This window comes from Nilaparvata lugens, chromosome 2 (assembly GCF_014356525.2).
Source record: "Nilaparvata lugens isolate BPH chromosome 2, ASM1435652v1, whole genome shotgun sequence".
Classification (NCBI taxonomy): Eukaryota; Metazoa; Arthropoda; class Insecta; order Hemiptera; family Delphacidae; genus Nilaparvata; species Nilaparvata lugens.
In genome coordinates this window covers 14875877-14903789 of record NC_052505.1, presented here as the reverse complement: position 1 = coordinate 14903789, position 27913 = coordinate 14875877, and the positions used below count along the sequence as shown (strand labels likewise).

General features: G+C 35.1%; 1 protein-coding gene across 2 annotated transcripts; it reads right to left on the bottom strand.

Moving 5' to 3' along the window:
- Positions 1–174: 174 nt before the first annotated feature.
- On the bottom strand, positions 175–26796 carry LOC111055843 (ran GTPase-activating protein 1). Of its 2 annotated transcripts, none has more exons than XM_039420662.1 (11): positions 26620–26796; positions 21609–21742; positions 20219–20406; positions 19645–19824; positions 16836–16970; positions 15410–15682; positions 11758–11936; positions 8343–8544; positions 4933–5025; positions 2612–2821; positions 175–601 (listed from the first exon to the last, which is right to left on the bottom strand). In XM_039420662.1, the coding sequence occupies exons 2-11, from the start codon at positions 21730–21732 to the stop codon at positions 470–472; spliced, it is 1716 nt and encodes a 571-aa protein (XP_039276596.1). In that variant the 5' UTR covers positions 21733–21742; positions 26620–26796; the 3' UTR covers positions 175–469. The 2 variants fall into 2 exon arrangements, with proteins under 2 accessions (XP_039276596.1, XP_039276597.1); XM_039420663.1 differs by lacking the exon at positions 21609–21742 and adding an exon at positions 21983–22116 and having other exon boundaries at positions 187–601; positions 26620–26774.
- Positions 26797–27913: the final 1117 nt, after the last annotated feature.

Sequence of the window (27913 nt, the reverse complement as noted above, 5' to 3'; positions counted from 1 at the left end):
AAATTTAATCCACTATACCAATGTGGACTTTCTTCAAGTTTTGTTAATTCAAGTAGATGTTAAACATGTTTGACTTTTTGATAAAATTGAATTTTGAAGGTAATCCGACCTACAAATAGGGAAAAGAGATAAAAACAGTAGTAAATCAATGTATATTGTATAAAATCAACTCAATAGAATGTACGAAAAGAAGAAGAAAACTTTATTTTACAAACTAATTTTAAAAATGAGACCTGAAATTCAGAAGTTCTAAATCAGGTACAGAATTGTTTTTAAAACATTGGATTTTCACAGGGTTCTCTCTTTACATTGAAAGTGGTTTTATTAACATAGAAAATTAAATACACTTTAATTTGAGAAAAGATGCACTAATGTTTGAAATTTGGTACACTGAAATGAATTTCACCAATATATCAGCAATATTATTTTGGTAGTCGACATGCTTCACTCGAGTCACAGCTAATCAAATTCATTTCTTGTTGAGGAAGAATTGCATAGTTTCCTTGACTTGAGTGGGGAAGTAGTTCTGAGTCATGGCTTGCTGTAAAGCAGCCCTGCATCCATGGGTATTGTACGTTATTTTGAACGACTTGTCTTCGCTCTGAAAAAATAAAGAAATATTTCAATAAGATTAGAAAAAAATACTTTATACAGTAAATGCAAAGGTACAGTATTATTATTTTCAAAAGATGAACCATGGTATTGAACATAGATAATATAACTTGTTCAGGTAAAACTAAAAGTGATTGAACTCTCATATTATTTATTACAGTTGATTTGTCATTTTTTGTATCTGTGTTCATATTGGGCCCGTTCTGTGTACATGGAATGTGGTAAATTGTCCGATTCACAATTTACCAGGTAAAAAGTTCCGCGTTCCATGGGAAGAGTTTTGACAGATTCTGTACCCAGTTCCAGTTCCAGTTCCAAAATCCTGCCCCACAGTCGAAGCGTGGCAAATTGTCCGACCTGGTACAGTTCCAACTATCTGAGCTCTCATTGGTCGATTATTGTAGTCTGCTTGCTTCTCTGCGCATGCGCTGATAGTTTGTTTCTTTACCATAGAATACATAACCAACAATTATTATGATGTTTGATAACCATTCATTAAATGAATTTTTCTCTATAGAAAATTTGAGAGTAATGGAATAGATGAAATGCACACTTTTCTAGACGGTAAGTTTGTAAAACAGCCTTTCTTCATTCACGCAGCTAGTAAACGACACATTTTCGTGTAAAACAACTTTATATCTGCGCGCCAAAAGCTTGAACCAACGATTTTGAAATGGCGTTGCATGGGAACATTTTGCACTAGTCACGTGATGGAACAATTTACGATTGAAACTGAAACAATTTACTGTACACAGAACGTACACAATATCTCCGTATCTTTTGTATTGTGTTTGTATTTTTTGCTAACGACGTGGTTAGAAGTGGTAGAGTGGACATTCTGTCTAAACTTCGCCACGTCATCGAATAGAAAAGTCATTCTAATTCTTCTATAATCTTGTCACCTTTGATTACTTACTCTCTCATTACTCTTCTGATTTCTGTAAAAATGGATGTTTCATTGATTGATTGAGTACTTTATTTATGTAGATTACAATATACTGGCTTATACAATTATATACAATAGCTTACAATACATTTGTGGTATTTGATGTGTGGTATGAAAAAAAAACAAATTAGAATCAAAGCAATAATATCGAACTGACTATGAAGGAAATATAAACAGTTAAACCAAGCAAGGAAATGGGAAAGAGGAATCATATCCAACAGTGCAGTGAAGTGATTTTTGAATGTTTCAATAGATTGAGTAATAGTGGCTCTTGAAAATCAGTGGTAGCTTCTAGCTTCAATTTCTATCTTCTGTAGATCTTCCTAACGTATTATTAGGTTTTGTTGAAAAAACTACAATTACGGCTTCTGTTATGTGATCAACTTGTTGAGAATGTTTATAAAACCATTCATTACCATAGATACAATATTAATTAGTATTACAAGTATAGAAATAAGAAGAAGATTGTAAATTTTTCAACATTTCTAATCATTTGATTAATATACATACTTCAATTATTTACATAATATATTTGTTGGAATGTTGCTCACGGGTAACAGTAATTTTTTCCGATATTGACAAAATATTTTATTTTACAGTTAAAACTCCATATCGGGTGAATTCAACAAGGTCTATAGAGGTCAGGGTCACGACAACAATGCTAAGTTCGAAGCGAGACAAAATATGTATTCCATATTAAAATATACTACACTATAATTATATACTATAATATTATACTAGATTCTATTATTTATGCTAATAACACGTTAGCTTTTCATCAACTCAGGTTGGCAGCAAGAAAACAAACTTTTCAACAAGCAACAAAAATGGCCGCGTGTCCAGACCTCTTTCTATAAACCTTGGGTGAATTTGCCTACAGATACTATTGCCATACCCACATTCAAACCAGATTTGTGATCTCAAAAGGCCAATTCTGATTCTAAAATAAAGTACGCAATCCATAAACCTGAGGTTGTGGTTGCAAGATGGCAACGCTTTTTAATAAAGCTGTTATTATAACATGATTATTTGAATTTAAATGATGGTAATGACCTTCATTAATCCGAGATGCACTAGTAGAGTGTTGCTGACAAGTGAGAAATCATTGTTGGTTTTGGACCAGTTGCAGAGGTGTTGATATAAGTGATCACTACACGTTAGAGCTGCCTTGTCCACTTCTGAACCATTACCAGCACCCACCAATGCTGACACTTTCATTATGGCTGACAGCATCGCTTCTAGCAAGTCAGATTCCGGAGTCTTCTGTAAAAATAGAAACACATTTGTTGAAGCCCAATTCAATTTCAATTCATATTGATTAAAAATAAAATTTCAATAAAACACCAGTACTTTGAAACCCCTCTAGCTATTGGCTATTTGAAGAATATTTAAAAAATCAGAATTACTACGATATATTAAAAATCTGGTGTGGCGCACTCACACAACTTTCCTTGCCGTTATGAAAATAATTGATCACCTGACGCTAGTGTTCACGCACATCTCAAGTCTACTATTCAAAGATCTGATCCAGCTGGTGACAGGACAATAACGCTGGAGACATACGAGGTCTGCTATCACCTCATAGTGAATGATTTAATAGAATCAACAGTTTGTAATTGAATAATCACATTTTCTCGCATTTTGAGCTTATTTTCAATTTAAGGTGAAAATGTTACTGAACATTAATTGTAGAGATTTTTAAATTATTTGTTTAAATTGTATCTGAAGCCTGATAATTGAGAATCTAAAATCAAACTTTGCATAGATGTGGCGGAGCTCCTGAAATTTTTACAGATATGGGACTTGTGGCAGTTGATAGAGCTTATCAATGACTTTTTTAGGTATAAATTTGATCAAAATCGTTGGAGCCGTTTTCGAGAGAATAGCGAAAAAACCCTGTTTTTGACAACATTTTCTCCATTTAAGCCGCCATCTTTAATAGCATTTTATCGAAATTGTTCGTGTCGGATCCTTATAGTGTAAGGACCTTAAGTTCCAAATTTCAAGTCATTCCGTTAATTGGGAGATGAGATATCGTGTACACAGACACACACACACTCATACACACACACACACACACACACACATACATACCAATACCCAAATACCACTTTTTGGACTCAGGGAACCTTGAAACGTGTAGAAATTTGGGTACTTAAATTTTTTTCGGAAAGCAATACTTTTCTTACCTATGGTAATAGAGCAAGGAAAGTGAAAATGTATAAAAGATCTTAATTATTCGATGAAATTATTCATAATAAATCAGTTTGGAAATTGACATTAACTGAAACCTCTACAAAAATTCAAGTGGAATAGTTATTTTGGAGTCTTCTGCTTCTTCTCACTTTTTTCCACTCAGTTGGGGTCGGCGATTCGAGTCAGTCTCTTCCAGGAGTCTCGGTCATGGGCTTCGTTATTTTAAAGTGTATCTCCTTTATTAAAACTCATACTGTATTAAGAAAAAATAATAGAAAACTTAAACGCATCTTGTTTTCACGCCGCTTAAATTCCCGCAAATGGGCAGCATTCAGTGTAATTGAAGTGTGCAAAACGAGCTTGTTTTCAAGGTGCAGCTTCAAGGTTACCATGTGTATGTTTTTGGAGCTCATTCTTTATATCTATATTTCACATATTTATTCTTTATTTATTCTTCTTACAATGGAGCACAGATCGTTAGAGAAAAAACTAAGAATACCTTGTACTACTTCTCTCCCAAATTTAGGTAACATTCCCTGGTAAAAAGCAGCTAGTATTCGCGCGCGTGAAAATATGCTCGTATGGCCATACTCTAGCAGGTTTACAAGCGGCGTGAAAAACAAGCTGCGTTCGCGCGTGATAAAATGCTTGTAGAACTAGACAGAGTTAGGCAGGGCATCTAAGTATAGTGAAGCCCACGTTATAATGGCAGTGGAGAAAGCGTTGCCGATTCTCTGCCTTGCCATGGCTTCTATAGAGGATATCTGATACCGGTATATCTAATGTTAACTGTTCATTCTTGCTTAAAATGATCAATTGTATTTTATTCGTCAGGAATATATATTTTCAATGATTACATAATAAATTTCCATAATTGATATTAAATATTTTGTTAATAAATTATATTTCTACATTGTTGAAAAGCGATGTGGCAACGTTGCGGAGCAAGGATAGCGCTATCTGCTTTGTCAAATGATAAACAAGGGTAGCAACACCTTTGTAGCGTGGACCTTGCTAGAGATGGCTGTGACTAAACATAATTAGCTGAACTCAACCACGAATTATTGGTAACTGTTACTTCAGTAGGATAAAAAAGGATTGATAAAAAAATAAAATTATAATTACATAAATAAAAGGGGAATAATAGCAGAAAATTAATGAAAAATGTTCACACTTACTTTGACTTCATCCAATATTAGAGAATTTCTCCTTGTACCGAGAGATAGGAAATTATGTACAGTTGGTGTTTTGAGAAAATCAGAAACGGTAACCTAGAAATATACATAACAATAAATTTTCATTATCATTTGCTTCAAATAATAATAATAATAATAATAATAATAATAATAATAATAATAGCTAATATCAGTAATTCAATTACTTTATTGTCTAGCAGTTGATTTGTATATACTAGGTGCACGTCAAACTGTCGATAAGGTGTCCCCCAGGGTTCAATACTTGGTCCACTGTTGTTTATCATTTACATAAATGATTTGTCAGGTGTGATAAGGAACTGCTGTGATCAAACCCAACCCTATCTTTTTGCCGATGACCTGGGCTTATTGGTGAATGGGACAGGAAAACAAAATGTTGACACAGTTGTTGAATTGAGCACATCAAATATAATGGATTGGTGTGCTTCAAACAATTTGTGTCTCAACCTCCTGAAAACCTGTGACCTACAGTTTAGCTTCAACCCTAGGTTTACTGGCACAGATTCCCTCAAATTCCTGGGTATCATGCTTGACTCGAATTTAAATTGGAAAAAACACATTGATTATACAGCTGGTAAACTAAGTAAGGGTTTGTTTGTCCTACGTAGATTAACTCACATAGTTAATCATGAAGTTTTAATGAGTGTCTTTTATGCTCACGTCCATAGCCATTTAGCCTATGGGATTCAGCTCTGGGGAAATTGTTCGGCATCTATTAAACTTTTCAGACTCCAGAAGAAGGGCATTCGAATAATTTGTCAGGCACCACCCCTAGCAACATGTAGGCCGCTTTTTCGTAAACTAGGCGTCTTGACTCTCCCATCTTTATATGTTTTTACTTGTCTGATGTACATGAAAAAAAACCTTAATGAATATAGTCGAAATGGTGACATACATAATTATCATACCAGAGGAAGGTTGAATCTCAGAATTGATTCTCACCAATATGCGAGTACCCATAGGAATTGGAGAAACATGTCCATTAAGCTATTCAATGAGCTTGCCCCTGAAGTAAGACTGTTGAGTACCTCACTATTCAAGTCACACATAAAAGGCTTACTTACAGAAAGATGTCTTTATTCTGTTGGAGAATTTTTTGAATAGCTTCAGTGTTCATCTGTTTAACTGTAACAGCTTTGTTGTGACTTGTGTTGGATCCTGTTTTAATACCTGCTATTTATCAATTGCTGTTGTTAATTACTATTTGCCAATTTAGTTGTAAATTTTTTTTTTTTACAAAAATACTACCTTGACTAAATTATTATTTTAAAAATATTTTGACTGTTTTTAATTTTATTGTATATTGACGTTTGTTACAACACTTTGTGTTTTATGACAATAAAGGATTATTGATTGATTGATATTAACAGTAATGGACGGCTATATATAAAATCTGTTATAATTAAAATAAAACAATGATGACGTCACCTCTCTTGAGCAGGAGGAAAGTAAATTGATTAACATTCACTGGGTGATACTACAGTAACTATATTACTATATAATATAGTATACTACCATAGCCACCTCTAATACAAGGCCACGGCCTACGATATTGCAACGTCGCAGCGTAGGCCTAGAATCTAATACATGATTGGATCAGCTGGTATTTTTTCAAATCTTTTTCACCAATCATGTATTAGATTGTAGGTCTACACTGCGACGTTGCAATATCGTGGGCCGGGGCCTTGTATTAGAGGTGGCTATGATACTACTCTACTATATATATAGTTACTGTATGTGATTCTGGTTAAGCCAGAGTGTGCTTTAGGGTATGATCACATTTGATGCGTGTATGTGCAAGTTCACGTGTGGTCATGAATTACCAAGCGTGCAGATGATAAAAAAATTCTGGATAGAGCATTAGGAACACACACTGAACGCGTGCAATTGCTGGTTGCGTTCAGTGTGAGCAGCTACAGACAAGTCACAACGTGTTTCAGTGGCTGTTTCCAGATTTTGTTTTTCGACTCATGCATGATCTGACGAGCACTTGCACATACACACATCCAATGTGATCATACCCATAAGGTTGGGATAGGCTTGAAATGGCAACTTATCAAGTATTTGGTCACAATGTTACCTAACTTCCCCTGATGTTCAAACAACACATTTCTAAAGTTTTTCTAAATTACAACCTCAAAAGATTATGCTCGAAGACTTTCGCTGTGTTGACTCAACAATGTATGACGTATCAATCATGCATGTCCTACCTTTCGTGGCCAGTCTAATACGTATAAAACAAGAAATAAAATTATTGTGGCCAGATCATAATTGATGATATATTGTTCGTCAAAAGTGGAGAGTGACGTTATCATCGTATAATATTATAATCGAAAAAGTGCTCTCCCAAATACTTGATCAACTTTGAATTTGAAATATCACGAAAATTCTTATTAGAAACCTTCACCGATGTTCAAACGACAAATTCCCATGGTTTTATCCCGATCGGTCAAATAGGGAAAAATGTCAACCCAAACAAGGAAGGAATTTTTCCATATCAAATCAATTTATTGCCACAGACAATTTGTATCGGCCACGCCAATATAACAACTATATTAGAGATCATACATCATAAGCAATTACCTAAACATCTAGATAGACTCCATGACGACATTGAAATATTCATCTACACTATAAAACAATTTTTTTTTTGAAAAATCCCCTGAGCGTCAAACCTCGAATATTTGATGGTAAATGGTTATAAAACTTTATTGAAAAGGCCTTACAACTCATATGGCTGGATTTGTAGGAGCAGTAGTCTACTCATTCCTCAGATTCGATTTATTCCTTGTGTTATAAGAATGAATGTTGTCAAGAGTTGAGAATAATAATGTAGATTTGACTTTACAAAAAGCAGACAATTAAACATAAAAATACAAGGTAAGCTCATGACTCCCAATCTAATGAACAACGGTTTACAGTGAATTAAAGGAGGAACATTACAAATCGTTCTAATAGCTCTTTTTTGTAATACAAATAAAGATTGAGAATGGCTGTCATTCGCCCATAATATATTGCCATAAAGAAGATGAGAATGAACATAACTATAATAAACATTTAATAATATTTTCAAAGATACTATTTCCTTTAACTTTCTTAACATAAAAATACCTTTGGTAACTTTTGGAATAGTGTACTCTACATGACGATTCCACTTCAAATTACTCTGAATAAATATACCCAAAATTTTTACTGAGTGCACTGTACTGAAGTTGCTGTATGAAACACAAAATTTACTGTGAATTTATATCATGCTTTATGAGTAGTAGAGTTGGCAAATCATATCAATTTACTTGTGCGATAAGATAGCAGTAAATTAACCTTAAATGGAATTGAGAGAAAATAAAGAATAATTAATGAATTGTAGTACAAACCTGCGTTGCATTCGAAGGGCTGAAAGGTTTAATAAGAGTAGCATTACTTTTTTGAACATTCACTTGTTCAGTAACACTCTTATTACTTTGATTGGCTTCGGCTTCACTACCATTTTCCTCTTCCTCCTCCTCCTCTTCTTCTTCATCCTCCTCCTCCTCTTCCTCCTCATCGTCATCATCATCTTCATCGCCTTCGTCATCTCTAAACAAATAAATAGATAAGTATAAATTTATATCCAATAATATTAGAATAGAAAGAATTCTTTATTATAATCATAAAAATTTTCCTCAAACAGAGAAGGGAAAGCACATTTAAATGAAACTGGTGTAAAACTCCAACAAACAGTTTGTTGACCGAGCGAAGTGAGGTCTAAGATTCAAGTCGGTTTTGCATTTCTCTTTAGGTTTGTATGTTTGTTGCACATTTACGGTAAAACGCGGCAATAGACTTTCATGAAATTTGACAGGAATGTTCCTTTTTGAATTGCTGTCGATGTATATGTAAAGTTTTTTGAAATGTTGCATTTCAAGGATAGTATGAAAGGAAAAGGAATTTCCTTCATACTCCAATATTACTGTAAAAATCAGACTATAGAATAATTATTCATAATTAATCAGCTATCGAGTGGATACATTAATTAATTGCATGAAAGTAACAAAGTATTTTCTCTTGACCTTTCTCTGCTTTCAACTCGGGATGTCCAGTACCGTCTTGTAGGAATTAGCTTTTGGTGATAGTTATTTACAAAAGATGATTAGCATTATTGATACGCCAACCCAATCAGCCAATGGCCGTTTTCACAACGATATCTCGCCTACACGATTATACGGCATAATTTACTGTCATGGACAGTATTAGATGAGGCTGTGGTTTAAAACTGCGCGAGGTCTACATTTCACAGAACTACTAGTAACTTGAAGATCATTAACTTACTCAATGCTTATTGTTGCTGATGTGCACGATGAAAGTCGCTCATGAACTTCAGTCACACCATCTTCGCCAAATTGATTCCGTCCAATATCACATTTGTCAATTCTGTCTTTGATAATAGTGCTTCTGCTAACGCTAGACCACCATTCAATCGAATCTCATTACATGAAACATTTACTTCCTGTTGGCAGAAAATTAAAAGAAAACTTGAAAACTGAATAAATTATTTCAGAAAATTAAATGATACACACTAAAATTTATAAGTAGAATAGATTCTATGAAATAGATTCTATTGGGTTTAAACAAGGTACCGTATATAGAAAGATGTCTGGACACGCGGCCATTTTGCTGCTTGTTGAAAAGTTTACTTGCCGTTGGCCTGAGGTGATGAGCAGCTAACGTGTTATTAGTATAAATAATATAGTCTAGTATAGTGTATTAGTGTAGTACATTTTGATATAATGATATACAGAGTTGTGCAGAAGAAACGCATGTTTTTCGAACAGCCAGTACTCGTCAACGGGAAAGGGTATTGCCCTGGAACGAATGTTGGGAAACAGCATCGTGTGTTCGCTGTTAAGCAGTTTTTTTTTAGAGACAATGAATCTGTAGTCACAATGCAACGCTTTTTCGTCAATATTTTAGAGTTGAGGGTCTAAGTGCAATGCCCGATCGAAATACTGTACTCCGACGGGTTGCAGCGTTTAGGAGTACTAGTTCTGTGATGAAAAAGAAACCACCTGGTCTTCCCAGTTCCCGGAAAATATAGACCGAGTCAGAACGGCAGTTGTTACTAGTTCTAGACGATCGACTCGACGACACTGACTCGGTCTACATTTTCAGGATTTTGAAATTTCATCAACTAATTACAATTGATTCACACCTGCACTCAGGATCTCCTTTGCAGGTTGTTATTAAACTTTATTGTTGATAATAATATAGTGTATGTAAATTATGTATCTATTTTGAAGAGACAATAAATCAGTACATATATTCTGTTTTGTTATACACTAAGGAGAATCTGCATAGTTATCAATTAAGAAATACTGTTCACACTGTTAATACCAGAAACAATAAGATATTTATTCAACACCAAAGATTATCTAAATCTTTAAACAGTTTTGAAGCAGTTGGGCAAAAGGTGTATAATAAGTTACCGCTACACCTCCAACAAACACCCCTAAAACTGTTCAAATTAAAAGAGCACGATTGGCTGGCAAACAATCCTTTTTATAAATTAAGTGACTTTACGAGAGCAGAATCAGCATACCTTAATTCTTATTTGTTAGCACGTATGAACTAGCTGCTTTATTTTGTAATATTGTCAGTGTTATTTGTAATATTTGGAAATGTAATCTAATTATTTCTTTATTAATCTAATTATTAATGTAATCAATATTTCTAAAGTTTTTAATTTATTGTGATTCATTTAGAGTATAAAATCAACCTTCAAAATTCAAATTTTAAATCATCATTTCTAGACCGAAAATCAAGTGACGAAGCAGTGTGTGACTATATAACCTTATCTTTGGACAACATTAACATTTTATCAAAATTTTTGGAGAGAATAGTACAGGCTTAGCCTAGTTTCCTCCAATGTCATAATTGTATTATGATTATAGTATTTTATACAATAAATAATAAAATAAAAATAGCAATGATATAGTAACAATGTGTCTGTCTTTTCAATGTTCTATTTGTGTGACTTTGTCTTGTGCTTTTTTGGCTGGCTGACAATAAAATTGAATTTATTTATTTAAACAGTTTCTTGACCGAGCGAAGTGAGGTCTAAGATTCAAGTCAGTTTTGCATTTCTCTTTAGGTTTGTATGTTTCTATGTTGGTTCCGCATTTACAGCAAAACGCGGCAATAGACTTTCATGAAATTTGACAGGAATGTTCCTTTTTGAATTACTGTTGATGTATATGTAAAGTTTTTTGAAATGTTGCATTTTAAGGATAGTATGAAAGGAAAAGGAATTTCCTTCATACTCCAATATTACTGTAACAATCAGACTATAGAATAATTATTTATAAATAATCAGCGATCGATTGGATACATAGTATTTTTCTTGACCTGGAGTATTTTCTGCTTTCAACTCGGGATGACCAGCACCGTCTTGTAGGAAATTAGCTTTTGGTGATAGTTGTTTACAAAAGATGATTAGCATTATTGATACGCCAACTCAATCAGCCAATGGCCGTTTTCACAACGATATCTCGCCTACACGATTATACGACATAATACTCTGATGGACAGTATTAGATGAAGCTGTGGTTTAAAACTGCGCGAGGTCTACATTTCACAGAACTACTAGTAACTTTAAGATCATTAACTTACTCGATGCTTATTGTTGCTGTCTCGCCTACACGATTATACGACATAATTTACTCTGATGGACAGTATTAGATGAGGCTGTGGTTTAAAACTGCGCGAGGTCTACATTTCACAGAACTACTAGTAACTTGAAGATCATTAACTTACTCGATGCTTATTGTTGCTGATGTGCACGATGAAAGTCGCTCATGAACTTCAGTCACACCATCTTCGCCAAATTGATTTCCGTCCAATATCACATTTGTCAATTCTGTCTTTGATAATAGTGCTTCTGCTAACGCTAGACCACCATTCAATCGAATCTCATTACATGAAACATTTACTTCCTGTTGGCAGAAAATTGAAAGAAAACTTGAAAACTGAATAAATTATTTCAGAAAATCAAATGATACACACTAAAATTTATAAGTAGAATAGATTCTATGAAATGTAATTGGGTTTAGACAAGGTACCGTATATAGAAAGATGTCTGGACACGCGGCCATTTTGTTGCTTGTTGAAAAGTTTACTTGCCGTTGGCCTCAGCTGATGAGCAGCTAACGTGTTATTAGTATCTATATAATAAGAGAGAGTAGGGTTGTGTTTGTTCGTGTGTTCGTTTGTTCGCATCAAAACATGTCAACTTGTGGATTGCATACTGGAAAAACGGGAATGATTTAGATCTCCAAATTTTGAACATAGATTCTAAAAATATCAATCTCGTGCACCTGGAAGACCAAATTTCAATTTTCCTTCTAGATTTTTCATAATTAATGTTCAAAATTCATTAATAGTACATACGATTTTATAAAAAAATCACCAAATCATATGGTGGAATTAAAAATATTATTATACAGGTATACAGGTGTAAAGTAGTATAGGAAAATTATGTTTGACGCATCATCACGTCTGAACTACTGGACTGATTAACTTAACTGATGAAATTTTGCATATAGATTCTTGCTTAACCGGGGATGGTTACAAACCTATTTTAAATTCTTCAATATTTGATTACATCAAGTTTTCAGTTCAGAACATTTCTCTTAAAAGGGTAATTAGAAGATAGGTAAGATTAGGGATCCTTTTCGAATGATAAAAACAGGTTTTCCGTCACACCCAAATTTTTTCCGTCATTTTGGAACCACCACTTTGAATTCAACTTCTTTTTTCGATTGAAAGGTGTTATATGATAGGATTTCCAGAGAAAAGGTATGGTGAAAACCGCACATTGATATCTCAAACCTTTCAAAATTTATTCTCATTTATTTCCTTTATTATAGTATAGAAGATGATAGATAAATGGATGATATATCCATTCATCTATCATCTTCTATACTATAATAGAGGAAAGTACTGACTTAAAGACGTATACACGTGTAGAGGATAGGGAAATTATGTTTGACGCATCATCACGTCTGAACTACTGGACTGATTTACTTGAAATGCAGCTTATAAATTCTTAATCAACCGAGGATTCTTATAGGCCTATTTTCAATTCTTCTGGATTTCATTACGTCAAGTTTTAAAATAGACCCTTGCGAAGCACGGGTTACCTGCTAGTAAATAATATAGTCTAGTATAGTGTATTAGTGTAGTACATTTTGATATAATGATATACAGAGTTGTGCAGAAGAAACGCATGTTTTTCGAACAGCCAGTACTCGTCAACGGGAAAGGGTACGAATGTTGCCAAACAACATCGTGTGTTCGCTGTTAAGCAGTTTTTTTTAGAGACAATGAATCTGTAGTCACAATGCAACGCTTTTTCGTTAATATTTTAGAGTTGAGGGTCTAAGTGCAATGCCCGATCGAAATACTGTACTCCGATGGGTTGCAGCGTTTAGGAGTACTAGTTCTGTGATGAAAAAGAAACCACCTGGTCTTCCCAGTTCCCCGGAAAGTATAGACCGAGTCAGAACGGCAGTTGTTACTAGTTCTAGACGATCGACTCGCAGTGTCGTCGAGTCGATCGTCTAGAACTAGTAACAACTGCCGTTCTGACTCGGTCTATATTTTCCGGGGAACTGGGAAGACCAGGTGGTTTCTTTTTCATCACAGAACTAGTACTCCTAAACGCTGCAACCCATCGGAGTACAGTATTTCGATCGGGCATTGCACCTCGACGCCCAACTCTAAATATTGACGGAAAAGCGTTGCACTGTGACTACAGATTGTTTCTAAAAAAAAACTGCTCAACAGTGAACACACGATGTTGTACGTTCCAACGCTCATAGCAACTGAAATGGCATGGTTCGTCTGCCAACATTCGTTCCAGGGCAATACCCTCTCCCGTTGACGAGTACTGGCTGTTCGAAAAACATGCGTTTCCTCTGCACAACGCTGTATTAAGGGGTTATACATATAGACATATTGTGTTTCGCTCCAAAATTAATGCCGCATCCACATGTTGGTCCAATGAAGACCAATGACGACCAGCGCCAGTGTGTGGATGGGTGGTTCGCCAATGCTGGCTACCGTTGGCCTTCATTGGATTCTGAGCCAAAATGTGGATGCCGCTCAACATTGGTGTCATGACCTCTATCTATAGACATTGGGTTCAGATTTGAACAGGATTCTTCGAATAGTTACTTATACTTCTTGTCCAGGGATCAATATAGAAAATGAAAATAAAATTAATCCGTATGGTCTGGCTGGCTTAGGCCCGGTAACAGACTGTTCACGTCACACCTGATCAATTTCAGAGCGTCCGATGACTTAACGACTGCCAGGCAGCCGGGACCGACGGCTTAACGTGACGATCCGAACACGTATTATGAAAATTATCCCTGTAAAGCTTCGTTAACAGGATAGAGAAGGCGGAATATTACTTTTTTTTAATGTTCAGTTATTTCTATTACTTACTTGACCAATATCCTTAGTTTGTGTAAAATTGGATAGTTGGAAAAATCAATATAACAATGGAAAGATAAAAAATTGATAATAGAATTTAAGAGATGATTATTTACAAATACTCTATATTCATTTTGAAATTTCATCAACTAATTATTTTCAAATTTTCAATTCACTGAAACTGGGTTTTAATCGAACTTTGTTACTAAAAATTAAATAAAAAATTGAAACAGATGGATAATAAATAGATCAATATAACAATGGAAAGATAAAAAATGTATAATATTTAAGAGATGATCTTATTACAAATACTCTATATTCATTTGGAAATTTCATTAACTAATTATTTTCAATTCACTGAAAGTGGTTTTTAATCGAACTTTGTTACTAAAGATTAAATAAAAAATTGAAACAAATGGATAAATAATTCTTTAAAACTTTCAGAGTAGTTGTGAAGGTGATAATATGGAGTCCTTTTATTCAATTCCTTAACCTCTTCATTACAGTAAGGTTGCGGAACTGAAGAGGTTGTAAGATAATTTTATTTTTGTTACCTTATTTGTGTTATTAAGCTTGATCTGTATTGCATGAGTACTTAATATTGAAATTCATTTTCTAGATTTACTTTACTGTATTAGATAGTGACGTTTGTTCGAAACTCATTTTAAAGGAACCTACTCTAGAACATGGTACGCCATGGTGGAGTAGGTCAATTTCCACACAGAAAAAACTAAACATGTAGAGGACACATTATAACAAATTTTTTGTAGGCCTAACTAACTACTATTGTATGTAATTGTAATTTATCTAATATTTTCTGTAATTGATGTAGTAGTTTTCGTTTTTTTGGGAAATAAACATTTATTTATAGGGTATGATCCTTGTGACAAATAAAAATTCTATACTATATTACTTATTAAATTGATCAAATTTATCAAGTAGGCCTATGCATAATTCAATTATTACTCACTTGCAATTTATCGTGTCCCTCAGTTAAAGATTTAGCTATAGCTATAGCACCAGCAGTCTTCAACAGACAGTCGCCCAGGTTGAGGTGGGTGAGCGACTGCAGATTCGGCAACACTTTGGCGAGAGCAACACTGCCTTTTTTACTCACCGTGTTGTCATTCAGATCGACAATTTTCAATTTTTTATTAACCGAAAAAGCAGCTGCCAGTGCAGTTATACCCACATGATAGATTCCATTCTGCGGCATTCTTATTTCTTCTAAACTTTTCAAAGTCTGAAACACGTCAACAACATTAAATAAATTGAAAATTGAGCTATAAAAATAATATCATCAAGCGAAGAAAAGAAAGACAGATTAGAAAATATACCTTCAAAAAAGGTCTTTTGATGTTGAATGAATTGTAGATTCACAGTGGCCAAATGACAATGATCAATTAATCTAGAATTTATTAATTTATTTCATTGACAATCACAAATCATAATTATAATATGATTGGGAGGAGACAACAGGCATAGCCCAAAACTGTCTTCTCCCAAATTATTACAAACAAGAGTTTCAAAAAATAATGAGGTTAAGATTTCACTTTTTACTTCAAAAATGTATGACAACTAGGTTCTAGAATGTATTAAGCAATTATTTCCGTAAAACAATTTAAATTTAATGATAGTTACAGTAAGCAAAACAAACCTCTATACAAACATTGATTTTATAGTGAGAAGTGAGGTTCACGTTATAATGGCAATGGTGAAAGATAGGAGAACAGCGCTGCCGATTCTATGCCTTGTCACTGCCTTCTACAGAGGATAACTGATACCGGTGTATCTGATTTAATACAAACTGTTTATTCTTGTTTAAAATAATCAATTCTATTTTATTCGTCAAGAAAATACATTTTTAATGAGATTTAATATGTTATTTAATTATAAATCTAATGTTAAAAACGATCTGGCAACGTTGCAAAGCTAGAAAAGGATATCGGTATCTGCTTTGTTGAATGATAGACAAGGATAGCAATACCAATGTTAATCAAATACTGCCATTATAACGTGGATCACACTATAGATGAATACAGAGTGCGCAAATGAATATTATCAACTCTAGAATGTATTTAGCAATTATGATCTTTTATTTTAGTTAATTGGTCAATTTGATTTTTAAAAGTAGTGGAGACTGATTTGGGCGTATAATGCCTGTAGTCTCCCTTGTTCTTGTAATAAATTATTGCAGTAGAACAAGAAATAAATGATAGATTCTCTATCAACTTTGCTTATAGATAGTGGCTAATTAGAAACTTTTAGAAAGAAACACCATTTACAGAGAAAGATCAGACATTGACTTGCTTCTGCTGCATACTGTAAACTCACTAAAAAACATACTGTAAACTGTAAACTCAGAACAAACTGTAAACTCCAAATAAAAAACTTACTGAAAATACTTCCGAGAGAGCCTTTGCACCATCGTTTTCCAGACGATTTCTTCCAGCAATAAAAACTTTTAAAGCGAGAGGCTTCCCTAGGTCTTTACTGGACTTGTAACAGGACATCAGTGCATTAGCTAGAAGCTGTAAAATATTGAAACAAAAGAAGCTCGTTACAATTCTCGAACATTATTGTTATGACTGTGTATATTGAACGACTTTGGAAAACTTATTACAGTCATTGTGAAGAAAAACGCTTGAAACAACACAAAGGTTAGCGACCCTCTATTTCCTAGTTATATTAATATATTTCACAACAGATGATAATAGTGTTGAGACTGACATAAAAGCAAAACTAGCTGTCGCGAACCATTGCTATTATGCTCTGACCCAATATTTGAGCTCCAAAACCCTTGGATCTCAAATGTCCCGAGTGAGACACCAATGGTGTCCGGGCTGGTGTCCCAAGTGAGACACCAATGGTGTCCGAACTGGTCTCCCGAGTGCGACACCAGAATAGCCGGCTGGTGTCCTTAGTGTAATGAGTTCAATACGAACTAATAATCCGCGAATCGCTCACTTCCCGTGGTTGACTGGTGTCTTAATGTGAAACGAGCGTAAAACCATTGTAAAAAAGGTAAGTTGTATTGACCCCTCGTATTTTGATTATGACCAAAAGCCTGTACAATCAGGACACAAAATGCTGAGTGTCACCATTTGGAAACACATGCTCTCGACTAGAGTCGAGTCTCTTCTCGACCTGAGTCGCGTAAGTGTGAGTTGAGCCTGAATGTTAATGTTGAATGGTGAATACGATCGAATCAAGAGCTGCGTGATCTGTACCAGAAATGTCGAATTGATGACGAGATAAAAGTGAGGCATTTGAGTTGGTTGGGACACGTTGAGAGGATGAGTGGCTTGTGTAAAAGGTCTTCAGAAACAACACATTAGGGAGAAGGCTGAGGGGATGTCCGCGAAAGCTTTGGCTGGAGGATGTGGTGTGCGATATTAGGAAGCTGAGTGTCATTTTCATTCCATTTTTATTTCACCATCTACATCACAAGGATGAGAGGCAGGAAGTCGCTACTTGTCAATCACACTCTTCACTGGAAATTCCTGCAGTGAATAGAGTGGATTGTCTAATATTTATTTGTATATCTAGAGTGAAAAGTACTGTTTTCTCTCTCTGAGGGAGAAAAAACATTTTTCACTCGTGATATACACACTATTTTTCCTCCACCTACATTTTTAAAAAACTGCAAATAAAATAATTTTTAAAAACGTACTTGACCAAAGAATGTGTTACAACATAATCTAAAAAGTAAACAGATGGCTAGTAATCACAGTTCTCCGCCGACAGCGCTATCTGTCGGCAAAAGTTGTAACAACAATGGCCGCTACAACTACAGCTATGATGAAGTTCCCGTTTCAAATTTGATTAGTTAATGAGGAATAATTCGTTGGCTGGTATTTTGAATAACATCGAATAAAAAAATTATACATTTTTTTAGTAGTGATATGAAGTTTGTAATAATTTTAGCATACAAACCTAAATTTCATACATTGATCAAATGTCTGGTTGAGGTATTGAATTTAGTTGGTTTAATGACTACTCTATATGCTTCCTCATCTGAGCTTAGACCTTCTAACCTATTTCAAATGTACGTTTTTAAAATAGAGATGCTTCCCATGTTATTTAAATGGATTCAATTTTACGCTCTAGGGAGTTTTCCTGTTTTTCCTCCCGAGAGCGAAAAAGTGACACTTTATTATTATGTTCCAGGGAGTAAAGTAAGCACTTTAGACAGGAGGTGGAGGAAAAATGTATTTTTTTAGAGCTTGCATAAATGGTTTAGGCTGTATTATACCTTTTATATCATGTGGCAGGCAATTGTGAAAGCGAAGACCCTGTGTTTGTGGCTGTCTCTGCGTTTTCAGCAGTCTAACTGTATGGGAGATCGAAATCGTTTGTTCCTCTTGTATAATACCTTTGTTCCTCACCGTTATATACTTTTTTATATATAGAATTGTCTTGTAGATATAGAGGGATACTACTGTAAAAATTCTGTTTTTCTGAAATAAGGTCTGCAGTGAGCATCATATGACAAACAGTTCATAATCCTTATTGATTTCTTTTGCCAGATCAGTATTTGTCCTATGTATGTGTGCGGTGCGCTTCCCCAGGCTATTATGCCAAAACTGATAGAATAGAATCGCTGCTTTTATTTTTACCTAGGAGGGTGGAGTTAGGGCGCAGCCGACCTTCTCTTACACTCAACCCTCTGATGTGAGAAGCAAAGAGTGAAAGATAGGCTATCATTGCAGTGATTTTATCTGCTATACTTCTTATCCCATAGAGTGATGTGGATAATTTTCTATATAGTGATTCAATGTGCTCCTGCCATGTTAAGTTTCTATCTAATATTATGCCCAGGAATCTTGCTGAACCCAAAACCTCCTCCTCAGTATTCAACTAGCTCCCAGCATTCATGATGGTCTTGCATTTGTTTGAAAGTTTACATGTCAGGGGATGGAGACGGAAGGCTGCCGATAGAGACAAATGCAAATGGAGAGGCTTTGAAGGCGTTCAATGATCTAAATGAGCTATGTAGCGACAAAGAGTAAGTATTTACACATTGAAAAAGTCGTTACATGGATCAAAAATGGAAAAAGTGATGATTATAATTTAACGTTTTGACAGAGCTACTCGGACTAGTGCTAGATGAAGTAATCTAACAAATGATGAAGGTTAGTAGTACTCAACAAATGATGTTAGTAGTATTTAACAAACGATAAGGATAAATAATGATTTCCTCACCTTGCCACCGGTAATTCCCAAACCATTGTTGTTGAGCCTCAATATTTCTAAAGCAAAACAGCATTTACTTTTCAAAAGAGAAGCAAGGCCTTCAACTCCGATTGGGCCAAAGGCGTTGTCACTCAGGTCCAGTTCAACTAGATTGGCATTAGACAACATGAGACCACTTCCAAGAAATCTCTGAAAAATAAATATTATCAATACAACATGACATTTATGAACTGCATAATAATTGCACTAGATAGGTTATAAAGTAACAGTGGATCTTCGATAATTCTATTCTATGTGAGAATAGATACATTCATACTGGAACCTACCACAAGAATTTCGGATTAATGTAGATAAATCAATTTCTTCCAAAATTTCAGATTAATGTAGATAAATTAATCATTTAGACAAGAATTTGGAAAAGAGAATTCTAAAGAAGATAATGATATTTCAAGCTTAAACGTGGTGAGGTGGAAAATTGTACATTGTGTAGCATGAGACAAAAATATATAGAGCTAGTCAAAAAATAAAATTATACACTAATCTAGGAATAAACCTTACATAAAACAGAAATTCAAATATTTACCAGAGCTTCAGGTATTTCCTCCTTCATTCTTCCGGTAAACATATCCTTCCATAATGCTCTTTTGAATTCTGGATGTGACTCCAAGGCTTTACCTATGCCTTTAGCTGCATCTACTCCCAATGTGTTTCCTTCTAAATTCAAGTAACTCAGATTTTTACAATCTAATATTGCTTTCACTACCTCCGCAGCTGAAAAAACAAACACAACATTCACCTTATTTGAAAAATATCAGTTCTCTATATACAGTAATCCAACACATATATTTATTTAATTTTTGATTTGAAAGGAGTCTTGCACTTTCCTTCTCCTTTTCATTTCTTTTTTCTAAAATTATTTTCTGTACTTTCTCTTTTAATACATTACTCGTTTGTATTTTGTTTTGTTTATTATTGTAGTTTATCTTTTGGCACACTCTCAAGCCCGGTTGCAAGTCTGTTAAATTTTAACGGTGATTAAATGACGGTTGAATGTCACTAGAAGCAATCAGAGGAGCAGAAATCGGCTTATCACAGACTTCAGAACAACCGGGCCTTAAGGCTGTGCAAAGGCTAAAAATAAACTTCCTACTGATGATATTTTTCAAAGTTTTTCGATTTGTATAGATCATCAAGATATCAAAACAAAAAGGTTTTTTCAGGAAAACATTTTTTCCGATAGTTAATTTTTGAGATATGAGCGGCTAAAGTTTAAATTTTCGGGACAGAACATTTCAAATTCGGTAAGAGATAAATCCATGAGATTCGAAGGATAAATTCATCATGGTATTGTTGATCTAGTAAAACAAAAATTTTCTTAAAATATCAATTTTTGATTAAGTTATTCAAATTACCAAAAATAACTCAACTAAAAGTTATTTTTGGTAAATTGAATAGCTTTCTCAAAAAATTGATATTTTAAGAAAATTTTTGTTTTACTAGATCAACAATACCATGAAGAATTTATCCTTCGAATCTCATGGATTTATCTCTTTTAGTGAATAACTTAATCAAAAATTGATATTTTAAGAAAATTTTTGTTTTACTAGATCAACAATACCATGATGAATTTATCCTTCAAATCTCATGGATTTATCTCTTACCGAATTTGAAATGTTCTGTCCCGAAAATTTAAATTTTAGCCGCTCATATCTCAAAAATTGACTATCGGAAAAAAAGTTTTCCTGAGAAAACTTTTTTATTTTGATAGCTTGATGATATACAAATCGAAAAACTTTGAAAAATATCACCAGTAGGAAGTTTATTTTTAGCCTTTGCACAGCCTTAATGTTTTTGCCTGCGTACAAGAATTTCCTTTCGGGTATTCTATTTGTTAATTGAATATTGGCAATGCTCAATAAATATGATGAGTAATAAGAGGGAATACAATGGACATTATTTGGAATTTGTCCTACCATCTTCCTCCTTGTCCAACTTCAATGATTTTCCTGCAAAGCTGACACCACCGTCCAAAGTCTCTATCTTTGTTCCAGCCAGCAAGCCAGTGATGACATCTAAATCTTCTGCTTTATGAGACATCTTTCAAACCCTGTGTTTTCCTGAGAAAACTTTTTCATTTTGATAGCTTGATGATATACAAATCGAAAAACTTTGAAAAATATCACCAGTAGGAAGTTTATTTTTAGCCTTTGCACAGCCTTAATGTTTTGCCTGCGTACAAGAATTTCCTTTCGGGTATTCTATTTGTTAATTGAATATTGGCAATGCTCAATAAATATGATGAGTAATAAGAGGGAATACAATGGACATTATTTGGAATTTGTCCTACCATCTTCCTCCTTGTCCAACTTCAATGATTTTCCTGCAAAGCTGACACCACCGTCCAAAGTCTCTATCTTTGTTCCAGCCAGCAAGCCAGTGATGACATCTAAATCTTCTGCTTTATGAGACATCTTTCAAACCCTGAAAAAATCCAATATTAGCCAAGTTGGAATTGATCACAAAATAGAATGATCTTTAATACTTGAGAAAACATTTTGAATTGATGTAAATTAATTTATTATCATCATTTTATACGTACAAAAGGTCTAGTTTTATCACATTTTCTATTCCCAACCATCATAATATACTCAAAATATCCAAAAAGTGAATCAGAGATGAATTTCAATTTTTGTATTTTTAATTATGAAAATACAATCAAGCTTTATTGTAATTGATAAATTAGTGTTCTTGTTGTTTGACTTTTACAATGACGCCATGGATCTAACAAGTGTGGGAAATAAATGAAGAAGTTTTCAGGAAGTTCTAACCGAACTGTGAAATGTGAGAATTTCAAGATTAATGAAGAGAAGCCGGCAGTGATCCCTTAAGTCGGCGAATTAAAATATCCTCAGAGCCGTCTTCTGTAAAAGTAGCACATCGTGGAAGGCCGGTGCATGACCCAATAATAGTAAGCCAAAGATAATGTGGCTCTGATTAATAATATTGTTACTGAAACTGATAGAGTAACGTCATTGGTGCGCAGAGGATGAGCTATGACAGCGTCATTGAAATTATCAGGAAAGGGTTGAAAAAGAATTCGAAAAATACCTGTTTTATGGATATACCTCTAACACTGACTGCTGAGACTAGAACTTGTCCAAATGCTGCACCAGTTACTTACCTGTGCTTCATTTTAATACCTTCTGCTTCATCCTTTACCTACACTTTTGGGATTGATGGCGTCAAAGAATTCACTTTCAAAGCACATCATAACACAACAACTATTCAGATGGCAGATAAAACAATGACTACTTTAAAAAAATCAAATCATAACTTCATTAACATTATATTATGTATTATCACAAAGCAGAAACTCTATAACTGGCATGTGAATGGTGAAGACGTCTCCTGGTGACATCCAGCAGCTCGCGATGCCTGGTGTTGTGGTGGATGTCACTACAGGTAGCCAGAGTATTCTGTATCCTCTTGACATACACCAAGCACAGAAGGATGTAATGGCTGAAGACCGTTAGCACACCAAGACGAGCAAAGATGGGCTTGTAGTGCGCAAGATGGTCGCTGCCTGTTATAATTCTTACAGACCTCTTTGAGCAATCCATAGGTTATGTGGTAATGGAAGAGCGTGTGATACATCATTATAATGTACTTTTCAGTCACCAGGCCCCTCATCCTGAGCAGCAGAACGAAAATGCGGGAGAGTCAGGTGTTTACCCGCTGTATATGACTGTTTCAGTAGTTTGAAATCCAAGACAAAGTCCAGCAGCTTTACTGGATTCTGAGGGTCACCCAGTTCTCGTGACAAGCTGCAGATGATCCTTTAGGTTTTGTTCTCATTCAGCTGGAATCGATTAGCCAGGAACCATGTAGTGGCATATCGAAGATGCTCCGCAGATGCCTCCAAAACCCGCTTAAGCTCTGCACCCGATGACAGTAGAGATGCTTCATCCGCAAACATCAGAGAGAAACCGTGGTCGTCGAGGTAATATATCATCACTAGGAACAGCGTTCATAACAAGCTAAGCTGGGAGCAGCATACATACAAAGTATGTACATAGCTATATGGAATTATTCAACTATTATGAAATATTAGAAACAAACTCAGCATTCAGCATCTGTTGATGCTATTATACCACTCAGTTTTTAACAGACACATCCAGTATTGCATTCTGCTCAGAGGACATGAGCTCTGTGGACAACTTGTTCTACGAGCATTGACATAAAGTGATTTTGATGCCCACTGCAGGCCAATCTTCCGTCGTCTCGGCCTACACACAGTCTATGGACGCATCACTCCTCTATATGAAGACTAATCAGGCATCCTTCACCGTGAGAGGTCAAATTCATGCATACAGAACTAAAAGTAGAGCGAATATCAAAGTAACTAAATGTAGTAGAGTTTCCAAAGAAGTAAAGGACCGTTCCCCTACACTGGCAATGAAGATTTTCATTGAAATATATGTATCTTTTCAGACTGCAAGGTATAACAGTTTCAAATATGTAGTCTCACAGTGACTTATCAATGAAGGTTATTACAGCGTGAGTGGCTTTCTAAGGTTATCCTGTGTAACGCCATCTGATTTTGCCAATCATATAGTGAAGTCATAATAATCATTGGTGCGCACAGGATGTGCTATGACTAAGACTGCGTCATTGAAATTCTCAGGAGAAGGGTTGGAAAAGAATTCGAAAAATACCAGTTTTATGGATATGCCTCTAACACTGACTGCTGAGACTAGAACTTGTCCAAATGCTGCACCAGTTACTCTCCTGTACTTCATTTTAATACCTTCTGCTTCATCCTTTACCCACACTTTTGGGATCAATGGCGTCATAGAATTCACTTTCAAAGCACATCATAACACAACAACTATTCAGATGGCAGATAAAACAATGACTACTTAAAAAAATCAAATCATAACTCATAACTTCATTAACATTATAATATGCATTATCACAAAGCAGAAACTCTATAACTGACATGTGAATGGTGGAGACGTCTCCTGGGGACAACCAGCAGCTCGCGATGGCTGGTGTTGTGGTGGATGTCACTACGGGTAGCCAGAGTATTCTGTATCCTCTTGACATACACCAAGCACAGAAGGATGTAATGGCTGAAGACCGTTAACACACCAAGGCGAGCAAAGATGGGCTTGTAGTGCGCAAGATGGTCGCTGCCTGTTATAATTCTTACAGACCTCTTTGAGCAATCCATAGGTTATGTGGTAATGGAAGAGCGTGTGATACATCATTATAATGTACTTTTCAGTCACCAGGCCCCTCATCCTGAGCAGCAGAACGAAAATGCGGGAGAGTCAGGTGTTTACCCGCTGTATATGACTGTTTCAGTAGTTTGAAATCCAAGACAAAGTCCAGCAGCTTTACTGGATTCTGAGGGTCACCCAGTTCTCGTGACAAGCTGCAGATGATCCTTTAGGTTTTGTTCTCATTCAGCTGGAATCGATTAGCCAGGAACCATGTAGTGGCATATCGAAGATGCTCCGCAGATGCCTCCAAAACCCGCTTAAGCTCTGCACCCGATGACAGTAGAGATGCTTCATCCGCAAACATCAGAGAGAAACCGTGGTCGTCGAGGTAATATATCATCACTAGGAACAGCGTTCATAACAAGCTAAGCTGGGAGCAGCATACATACAAAGTATGTACATAGCTATATAGAGTTATTCAACTATTATGAAATATTAGAAACAAACTCAGCATTCAGCATCTGTTGATGCTATTATACCACTCAGTTTTTAACAGACACATCCAGTATTGCATTCTGCTCAGAGGACATTGAGCTCATGTGGACAACTTGTTCTACGAGCATTGACATAGAGTGATTTTGATGCCCACTGCAGGCCAATCTTCCGTCGTCTGGGCCTACATACAGTCTATGGACGCATCACTCTTCTATATGAAGACTAATCACGCATCCTTCACCGTGAGAGGTCAAATTCATGCATACAGAACTAAAAGTAGAGCAAATATCAAAGTAACTAAATATAGTAGAATTTCCAAAGTAAAGGACCGTTTCCCTACACTGGCAATGAAGATTTTCATTGAAATATATGCATCTTTTCAGACTGCATGGTACAACAGTTTCAAATATGTAGTCTCACAGTGACTTATCAATGAAGGTTATTACAGTGTGAGTGGCTTTCTAAGGTTATCCTGTGTAACGCCACCTGATTTTGCCAATCAAGTGACATTTTTTGTCAAGTATAGAATATTTAGTGTTTATGATGATGCCTGGGAATTGATCGAGTGATTGGAAAATGTCTGCGGAATTTAAGAGAGTGGGGGTGAGACATTGGGCTTTGAGGAAGACACCCCTCCGATAACGGAACAATATGTGAATAGTAGATAAATAAAAACTTCTTCAAAGAAATTTGGTTTGCAGGTGTGCACTATTATTTTAAACCTTATGTAGGCCTATCGTTTTCATTGGAACAGTATATTACGTTACATAAAAAACTTTTTTCGGTGTGCACCGCGACCAAGTTATTTCTAAAATAACAAGGACATGCTGTCATGCTGGATTGACTGCAGAACAAAAAATAAATTGTTCAAATCTTTGCAGATGATGATTCTGAAGAATTGTGGAATAAAAATAGTTTTAAATACCCGTGTAGAATTGAAGTATAAGATATATAAGTTTAATTTTACCATAGCAAATAAACAAAAGTTTAGTAAACCTTGCCTACACCTAGGCCTCCAGGTGCATCAAAGAATTGTCTAGTAACTAAATTAGTAAGAACAAAATTAAGTTGAAAATAATAACTTATCAAGTTAAAAATACATATCCAAGATAAAGTATGCCAAGATAGGCCTAATGACAATATTTTAGATATCAAAATAGACTTGACCGTTAAATAAAGAGGTTAGTTGAGCATGAACACATACATACAATAATTATGTGTTTTCTTAAAATTTTGAGAAGACAATAAATTTTTATAAACTTACCTCAATTCATTCAAGGTTAAATTACAATTTAAATTCAGAAGATAATCATATAAAATTGTAAATATTATCAAAGACGTTTTTCTTGGTTAATTTTGGCTACAATACAAATATACGAAAATTCAAAATGGCCACACAACACATGTGAAATTGACGCGGTACTTGATCAAAAAATCTTTTGAAAAAACATTTTCACATCAATATTTAAAAAATCACTGTCAAATTTTTTCAAAGTGAACTTTCTAAAAGAAGGTTGAGAATTTGTATAACAAATACACAATATCACTCAGAATTTCTCAAAACTCACTAGATTTTTTTCAAGCATATCGTTCAATTCTACGTTAAGATGTTTGACTATGCCTTTATTATCCCGATAGTACACTCACTTGCATACAGAGCTGTTAGTGAGCAGAAAATGAGAGTGGTCATGAGAAACATTGATTGATAATAATTGATTATTGATATTATACAGTTTCCTATCAATCAGCCAGAAAATTAAATTCTTGGAAACATTCTCTGGGTTCAACAACTCTGGTATGTGGTTGAACATATTTAGCACCAGTAGTTTGAAACTGACTCTCACCTTTGACAAATGACAGCATGACACATTCAAATTCATCCTTCTCCAAGTGTTATGGTGGTGTAATTGCTCTCTTCACTGTAGTGTTGAAATGTTGCTCCTTAGTCCTCACATATAGTAGTAAAGCCAGGATCTACCACTGAATTTGGTACCAGGATGTATGTTCTGTGTAGATGCCCAATCTGCAGAAGATTGGCTGGCAATGTGCATCATGCTATATCCTATATGTGATGAGCTTTCTCTGTCCCGGGGTGAGTGTCTCCAGCAGATCAGAATCCCATATAGTATAATATGGCTTCGAAAAACTTCATGCTAAGACAATAATACCAAAAATGTGTTCTCAGCATACCTCTCAACTTCCTGAAAATATGTATGTGACTCTTGACAGCTTCTTGCACACCCCAAGAAGATAATATTCCCATGTCAACTTTAAACCAATATTGAAACAAAGGAGGATGACAGGTGCCCAGTTAAGATTCATGCTGTCTGCTGCCAAGAGTACACATTATTATTATTAGCATATGGCTTTGAATGGTGAGAAGACCCAAGGGTAGTTCCACCTCGCCGTATATAGTCCAAAAGTTCCCTAATGGGAAACCGAACACCAAGGTTATAGTGAGCACAATACTTTAAATTTTCACTTTTCAGAATTCACATGACTTCTTGGGTCTTTCCTCCATTAAAGAGCAGCTCAATTGCTGAGAATCAGTCCCTGGC

What these genes read in the sequence shown, in the direction of transcription:
- LOC111055843 (XM_039420662.1), bottom strand. Translation starts at nt 21,732, where the DNA reads ATGTCTCATAAAGCAGAAGATTTAGATGTCATCACTGGCTTGCTGGCT. An exon ending in TAATATTGGATGAAGTCAAA is followed by an intron (nt 2,822 to 4,932) that starts GTAAGTGTGAAC and finishes CTATTTTTACAG; the next exon opens with AAGACTCCGGAATCTGACTT. An exon ending in TGCATCTCGGATTAATGAAG is followed by an intron (nt 602 to 2,611) that starts GTCATTACCATC and finishes TTATTTTTTCAG; the next exon opens with AGCGAAGACAAGTCGTTCAA.